Genomic DNA, 8,341 nt, shown 5'->3' with positions numbered 1-8,341 from the left:
GTGCATTCTGCGCCAGTGCGCTCCTCTACGTGAACATTGACGTGACGCCTCTACGTGAACATTAACGTGCCCACTGCCGTGCATTCTGCGCCAGTGCGCCCGTCTCTACGTGAACAATGACGTGAAGCCTCCCGTGAACGCTCTCGTGCCCGCTCCCGTGCGACCCGCGCTCTCGTGCCCACTGCCGCGCATCCTGCGCCAGTGCGCTCCTCTACGCGAACATTGACGCAACGCTCTTGTGCCCGCATCCGTGCGACCCGCGGCTTCGTGCCCGCTTCCGTGCATCTTGAGCCAGTGCACTCCATCTACGTGAACGCTGTATGATCCGGTCGGGATCCTCAGCCGGTGATCATCACTGCAAAAATGATGATGCAAGATCTCTGGCGAGAAGATCTGGCATGGGACGACTACGTGTCACCCGCAACGGTCCAAGAGTGGAACAAGTTCACGTCACAACTTCCACTCTTGAGAAAGCTGCACATCCCACGAATGGCGTCGCCCAGCGGACCAACGACGCTGCGTGTCGACGGCTTCTGCGATGCATCCGTGAAGGCCTACGGCTGCGTGATCTACGTGACCTTCGAGGACGATCAGGGCCATCGGATAACGCGCCTGCTGTGTTCCAAGTCCCGGGTGGCCCCCCTCAAGGCAATGACGTTGCCACGACTAGAGCTGCAAGCGGCAGTTTTGCTAGCCGATCTCTACGTGAGAATCAAGGACGTCTTCGGCTCCCGTGTCGACGAAACACATTGGTGGTCCGACTCGCAGGTAGCACTAACCTGGATCCGTTCGGGCAACTCTCGGTGGGACGTCTTCGTGAAGAACCGAGTTGCCAAAGTCCAGACGGCTACCGCGACCACCGACTGGCATTACGTGCCTACCAAGCTCAACCCGGCCGATATCGTTTCCCGAGGGATCTCGGCAAGAAGGTTGATCCGTCCAGAAGTTATGACGTTCTGGCTGAACGGTCCATCATTCGTTCAAGCGGGATGCCACGGAATGCTTGAGCTAAGCCCTTCCACTGATCTCGCAGTGTTGGGTGCAGTGGCTCCGCAAGCTCCCGTGCTACTAGCCACCGTCGGGCCTGATTGCGACGACTTGATCGCGCAATACCCGCACCATTGTTCCTTGGGAAAGACGCGCCGTCACTTCGCCTGGCTCGGACGTGCGGTCAACAATTTTAAGGCAAAATCGGCCTTGCTACGTGCAAAAGATCCTGGCCTTTCCGCGATACATGGCCCCATGACGCTCGCCGCCCAAGAAGTTGGGCTGCGATTCATCTTGCTACGGATGCAGACGACGGTCCATCCGAATGAAGTGCGAGAGATGCAACTGACGGGCCACATCACGCCAACGAGTCGCCTTCAGCACCTCAACCCGATCTGCGTGAATGGGGTGATCCACGTACAAGGGCGGCTGCAGAATGCCGAACTTGCGGAAGAGGCGCGCCTGCCCATCCTCGTCCCGAAGTCCCACCCCTTCTCACGGGTGATGATCCGGGACATCCACGAAAGGAACCACCACGCAGGCGTCGCCCTGGTGATAGCGGAATTCAGGACTCGCTACTGGATGCGTGACCTCAGACGAACAGTGGCGGGGGAGCTCTCGCGATGCGTCACGTGCGTCAAGGCTCGCCCTCGCCAATTCACGCAGCAAATGGGCTCTCTGCCGGTGCCTCGGGTGAACCCGTCGCCCCCGTTCACGCATACCGGCATCGACCTATGCGGGCCATTTGTTGTAGCATCTGGGATGAAGGGCAATCGCAACATCGATGTCTACGTGTGCATCTTTGTACGCTTTGCCACCAAGGCTGTGCACCTTGAGGTGGTGGAAGACCAATCCACGCAAGCCTTCATCTCCGGCCTCATGCGCTTCGTGTCACTGCGTGGTAGGCCAAATGTTATTTACTGCGACAACGGTCGCAACTTCGTGGGTGCCGCTCGGGAACTGCACCGACTCCGTGACGTTTTCAACGATGCCCAGTTCCAGCACCACGTCGTCGAACTGGCCGCCGATGAGGGAATCTGCTTTTCCTTCATCCCTCCTCGCAGCCCCAACTTCGGTGGGTTGTGGGAGGCCAACATCAAGGTGGCTAAGCGACTGCTGAAGGCGGCCTCCCGTGGCGCGCGATTGAGGCTGATCGAGATGCAGACGTTCATGCACCAGATCTCAGCGATCCTTAATTCGCGGCCGCTCACAGCAATACGTACATCGCCCGAGGACGTCGAGGCCCTCACGCCGGCCCACTTCCTCATCGGGCGTTCTTCCTTCAACACCCCGGCCACGTTGAAGGACGACGAGACGGAGCCCCTCCATACACGGTGGAAGCGGGTTCAACGGATGGCCCAGCATTTCTGGACTCGTTGGCGGTCGGAGTACTTGGCGCACCTGCGATGCGCAGCCAAATCGACGCGGAAGATGCCCAACGCCGAGAAGGGACAGATCGTGCTCATCGGAGACGACAACCTTCCAGTGTCTCGGTGGCCGTTGGGCGTCATCACCCAAGTCCACCCGGGCCCGGACGGGGCCATTCGGGTGGCTGACGTGAAGACCGGCAGCAGGGTGTACCGGCGGAACGTCCGCTTGCTCGCCCCCCTGCCTGTAGCTGCCAACCCCAGCTCTCCAGACGACGCCGCTACGTGCAGCCAAGCGGCTGACGAACCATCTAAGAAGGATGTCAACGCTGCGTGCGATGGGGTGGCGGACGAGCCACCCCGCCCGGGGAATGCTGCTACGTGCGATGCTGCCTCGGGGGAACCGCCTGCTACCGTGACGGCGGATCCTGATGACGACCCCCCACAAACGGGAATTTGGGACGGACGCCTCCGTCCCAAAGGGGGGAGGATGGTTTAGCACAAACGTGTGCTAAATCTGCTGCAAGGGGCCCGCCGCAACTGACGCGACGTGTCAGTCGCGGTGGTAACGGCGATAACGGCCAGCCGTCACCAGAGTGTCAGTGCGGACACGCGGTGGCCGGAAACCGCTTGGTCAGAGCCCCGAATGAGTGCCGAGCGCCCTGCGTGGGTGACTCGGGGTCCCCGCGATCGGGCCCGTACAAGCGGTACTGGGACCCGATCGTTCTATTCGCAAAGCTACTCTACCGAGAGAAAGACGTGAGGAATTCGATCATCGCAAAAGACGTGTAATTTCTTCTATCGTCAATTCCGTGCTCCGTGCACGAACAGCGTCGACCTGTGTTCCAGAGTCCATGTTCCGTAGACAGAAGCTCGTGAATTCCATTAGCAGCGTATTTGTAGATTTTTTAGGAACGAAGCCATGCTGAAGTGGAGTAATGAAGTTCAGAGCGCTAGTTATGAGAGCGTCGTATATCAGTGACTCCAACAGTTTAGCAAATATGCACAGCGATGTGACTCCTCTGTAATTGCTGGCGTTGGACTTATCCCCTTTTTTATGGATAGGAAACATCCAAGATGTCTTCCACTTCGACGGGAATATACCTGAGCACAGCGAGCGGTTGAACAGCTTGGACAACATTGGAGCCAGCTCAGCCCCGCATTTTATCACTGCAGATGCAGGAATCCCATCGGGGCCAGGCTGGTGTGTTGATTTCACGACGATTCACGAATTTCCAAAACTGCTCGGTGTTACGATACAAGTTAAACTGCATTTTCCTCGTGTATGCTCGGTGACATGCGTAGTTGAGACGTCCGTAGACGCAAAACAAGCCGAGACGCGGTATCCGAATTGCCTTGTTCCTGAGCGTTTTCAAGCGTCTTAACTGCGAGTTGGACCAAGGGGGTTCAGAGATTGGTTTCACATAGGGGGTGCAGGATCGAAGCGCGGCCAGCATAAATGAAGTGACCGATTCCACTTCATCGTCGACAGTCGTGTTTGTGAAGAACGAGCGTAGGAATTCAGACGAGAACACATTAATCAGTGACCGAAGTTTCGTCAAGTCGGTACGCTTAAAGTTCAGTTTCGGTGTGAAGTCATGTGGGTGAGAAGTCAAGGTGGTCGATCTCTAAATTGTCGATGCTAATGAGATCGTCAGCGGTAGGTGATGCTTGTCACAAGGTAGTAGGGATAACACAGACTCGACAACTTGTGGTTCGAGGTTGGCAGCGTTGTTAAACAGAACAAGATCAAGCAGGCGCGAGTTGCAGTTGCGAATGCCGTTGATTTGCGAGAGGCCGTTCAAGTGTAGCAGATCGATGAACTCATGGCAGCCAATACCTTTAGGGCCATTCGGTTGGTTAAAATCGCCAATGAGCATCAGTCCATCATTAGGTTTAGAGTTTGCGAGCAAGGCAGTCGTCGTCGCACTCAGTGCCCCAATGACGGGGGGAGAAGTGCTGATCCCCGGAGGTAAATATACTATGCCGAGAATTAGAGTGCGTATCCCGACCTTGACCCGGAGCCAAAGTTGTTCGAGTAAGCGTGTGTTCGTGTCTAGTTCGCGAGCTGCGATGGTGTTGGCTATGTGGTCGGTTGGAGAGCCTTGTGGCGCATGGTCTCGGGCAGTCCAACTTTATACGACAAGAAGGTCAGAGTGGCAGTGTCCGCATCCTTCCTCAACAACCTTTTAACGGTGTACTCTCCCGGACCCAGGCATTTTGTGACCATCGAGGCGACCTGTTCGTCAGTCACATTAGGCGCCAGACGCGAGACGTAAAGCCACATTTTTTGGATAGGAGCAGGCACCGTATCGATCAGTGAGATTGTAGATGTGCCGCCGATAAGAGGCCTCGGTGCCCTATCAGAGGAGTAAGGAGCACGACCTGGCGCAGAATGAGCTGATGAACTTCCGGACACAGTAACTTGTTTATCAGCAAGATGAGTTGACGGCTGAGTTCCCGGATAAGCTGCCGGATGGGCCACAGGATGAGATGCGCCAACCATCCTGGTGAGAGACGCGTTCTCGCAAACCGCAGTAGTCGGACGCAGTGCAGAAGCGAGACGGGACAACCGAACGTCGAACTCTGAGATGAGGTCGTTTCTCATCTCGGACATTAGTGAGATGAGATCCGCCATCATGCCACGTTTCACACGGCAAAGACCATCGTCGCTCATGAAGCGCGCACAAACGGGACAAACCCAGATCAGCTGCTGGTTTTTTAAAAGCTCCTTCCGGCAAGTAGCTGATACTCCGATGCACTTGGCATGGAATTCGTCGTCGCAAAAACCGCCGCACCGAAAAGTGCGATCTCCAGCTCCCAGGGCAAGCTTGCAAGACGAACACGTCATGGTGAGTTTAGTGATGTAGTAGTGACGAAGCCAATCGCGTGTAGAAGTGCCCTAATATGGCGAATTCTCCTGAGGTGAGCAGTGATGTGCCCTAGTATGGCGAATCCTCCTGAAGTGAGTAGTGATGATGCGAATCGATGTGTTGGTTACGGGGCTTCTCATCAATCGCCAGCCAAAAGTGGCGGCGATCAGCTGATGACGCCAAAAAACAAAACGTTGCGAAAAAACGAAGGACGGACGCACAGAACTCGTTACGCGCGCCGGCAACAGGGCTATGACACTAAGCCCACAGAACAACACGAATCACGGCCCTGCACGGCGAAAATTCACAAACAAACGCAGGAGAAACAGAGAGCGCAACAAAAACACGTCCGAGAATAATAATAATATCTGAATATCTGAATTTAAGAGCATCCGAGATCTGACAACCCTGTCGGTAATATTTTGAAGCGATAATCCATGAATCCTCTGCTTCTTAAAAAGACTATCTCCAAGATCCTTTTCGATTATGTTTTGCATGGAGGTGTGACTCATTTTCATATCACGTGCCATTTTTCTACCCAAGCGGACCGGATTTCGTCGAATACACTCCTTCACCGCTTTGAATACCGCTGAAGTCCGTAAAGAACCCCCGCTGATAGAGTAGTCGGTAACGCTCTTCGCTGTCAGCGCAGCTGACCAGGGTTCGAATCCTGGGATCGGTTGTCACTCAACCGGCGATGGTTTCGATTCCCGATACCGACGCTGACAGGGGGGTTGGCGCGGGACCAACAACCCCGCCCGTAAAAACGAACTGTTACAGATAGCACTAGGGATAATTGACATTAACAATTGTCTCTCTGGTGCAAATCAAGACCGCACAGCGGTTGTAGTGCCAAAGAATAAAAAGAAGAAGAAGAAGTCCGTAAAGCCCGTCTTTTCCCCGGTTTTTTGTGTGGACAACTGTACCAGTTTCCTTGAAACGTTTGATGGTCCTTTACACGAATAATCTGGTCAAGTTCAGATTTGACAGCTTCCTCTTCATCTGAATGTTTATGAGGTTTTGAAGATGCAAGATCTCGATTTGTTATCTATAAAAATCCATTACAATTTTCTGATGAACGGACCACAACCACTGACTTTATCACGTATGAATAAACTGTAAACATAGTACTGCTTCAAATAGTAAACAAAGATCGGATCTATAGCTTTAAAAATTAAAACGATGGGCACTCGAATGAGTATCACTTTCTCGTTGCCACCCTGTAGAGCGAAGAGGTACTTTTCCAAAGTGGAACATAAACATTCCTATTTATTTGGAACGCGATGAATTACAAAAACCTTCTACCGACAAATCTGAGCAATTTTGGAGTTGAGAAGATATTAGAAAAAATTTACTCTGAATTACAATCCAAGCGCTGGTTGGTGATATCTTTCTTTAGTAATAGCAAACAGTTATAACTTACATTTATAAGACAAGTACATCACACCAGTTTAAGTAAAGTGAAGTAAATGTATGTTGCCCATTTCTAAGATTATAAGAAGAATCAACTAATTTAATATAATGTGTTTATATAACTGAACTTACCCTCGACCGTCCTCGGCCACTACCGCTACTACCCGCATATCCAAGAAACTGTTGATCAGTATAAGCCACAGGATTGGAGGTGCAGGTGGTATATGAAACAAAAAGATTGAAACAGGTATCGTATTCAGCATTGATTATCAATAAAAGAAACATCATAAAAGAGGCGGCGCATTCATTCGGAGCTAAAGGAATCTGAGTCAGCTTTGGATAAAGTTCAAGAGATTCAACTGTTTTGGTGTAAAATGATAGGTTTCCTATAATACTTGCAGAAAAAGTACATCATCAACACCCGTCAGCTACAACCGCTGAGCGATCATGTCCTGCAACAGAGTCCTCCACGTTCGCGGTTGAAAGCTTTTATCCGAATCTCCCGGTCCCGGTTGTTCTTCGTACCCCGGTTGCATCGCTATCGATGCAATCGCATCCTCTCAAACAAGATCTACCTTGACCCCTCGCACTGACTGGATGGTGTTGCTGTTTTTTCAAAACACTTTCCATTCCTCAATTGTCCACAATAGGTGAGCGGATGTATTTTAGTTCATACTAGCAGACCCGGCGAACTTTGTTCCGCCCCAAAGGCAATGGACACCGGTGATAGAGCAGTTGGTAACGCTCGTCGCTGTCACGCAGCTGGCCTTAGTTCGAATCCCGGGACCGGTTTCCACTCAACCGGCATGGTTTCGATTTCCGACACCGGCGTGACTCAGTGGTTGGCACGGGGCTAACAACTTCGCCCGTAAAAACGAACTGTTACAGAGAGCATCACAGCTTAACAATATCTCTGGTTCAGGTTAAGACCGTTCAGCGGTTGTTGCCTATAAGAAGGTTGTTGCCTATAAGTTGTATAAGACGAAGAAACATAATACGTAGGAATAACTATAATATGCTATTCTTCCACTAAAGCATGGCTTAATTAGAATCGGGAATAATTGCATTAGCTCTATCTCGGGTATGGTTTGACTTAGGAAACAAATCAAGGTGTCAAATTGAAGGTATTTTATTGTACTTTAAGAGAAAAGTTTCAGAAATTTATTACATCGGTCGTCGGATGAAATCACGAACTTTCTTTGGAATGGGCTCCATAATTTTCTGCACAATCTTCTGGTCCACATTAGCGGCTAATTTATTCCAATTTCTCGCCATCTCTGCAGCATTCCGCATCACCTTTTCAGTGTTCTTCAACTTCCTATTGATTGTTGCCCACAGGTGCAAATCTCTTGTCATATCATTAATTTTTGTGCGAATTTATTGGCGAATACAAATTTGAACTTGGAGGGGACATCTCCCCGTGCCGTGGCGAGATAAAATTTTGGTCTAGGAAACCGTCCAAAATCAAATTTCACGTATGTTTCGTCGTCCAAACGCAAGCATCCTTTGTACCTCGTCATAACCTTCTCGTACAACTAGAAGCGAGTGTTTTAATGACTAGATTTTGCGTAAGTGTCCTTTGTGGATGCTTACATGCAAGAAAAATCAGTATCCTCTTCGTAGACAGATCTCCTGGGCAGTACTTTTAATGGTACCATATTTGTTTGCAATATCCCGAACCGAAAGTTCAGGATTTGCCTC

The 8,341-nt window shown here is 51.4% G+C and overlaps 1 protein-coding gene across 1 annotated transcript in view; it reads left to right on the top strand.

Annotated features, from left to right (window-relative positions):
- The window catches only part of LOC131214159 (uncharacterized), an 8,238-nt gene extending 1,005 nt beyond the window's left edge, over positions 1 to 7,233 (top strand). Inside the window, exons 2-3 of the mRNA XM_058208544.1 lie at positions 343 to 2,505; positions 7,042 to 7,233. Of these exons, the coding sequence (XP_058064527.1) occupies positions 343 to 2,505; positions 7,042 to 7,233 (2,355 nt within the window). The remainder of the gene's footprint in view (positions 1 to 342; positions 2,506 to 7,041) is intronic.
- Positions 7,234 to 8,341: the final 1,108 nt, after the last annotated feature.

This window comes from Anopheles bellator, assembly GCF_943735745.2.
Source record: "Anopheles bellator chromosome X unlocalized genomic scaffold, idAnoBellAS_SP24_06.2 X_unloc_33, whole genome shotgun sequence".
In the NCBI taxonomy this organism is placed as follows: Eukaryota; Metazoa; Arthropoda; class Insecta; order Diptera; family Culicidae; genus Anopheles; species Anopheles bellator.
The sequence above is the reverse complement of the archived record's forward strand: the minus strand, read 5'-3'. Positions and strand labels throughout refer to the sequence as shown.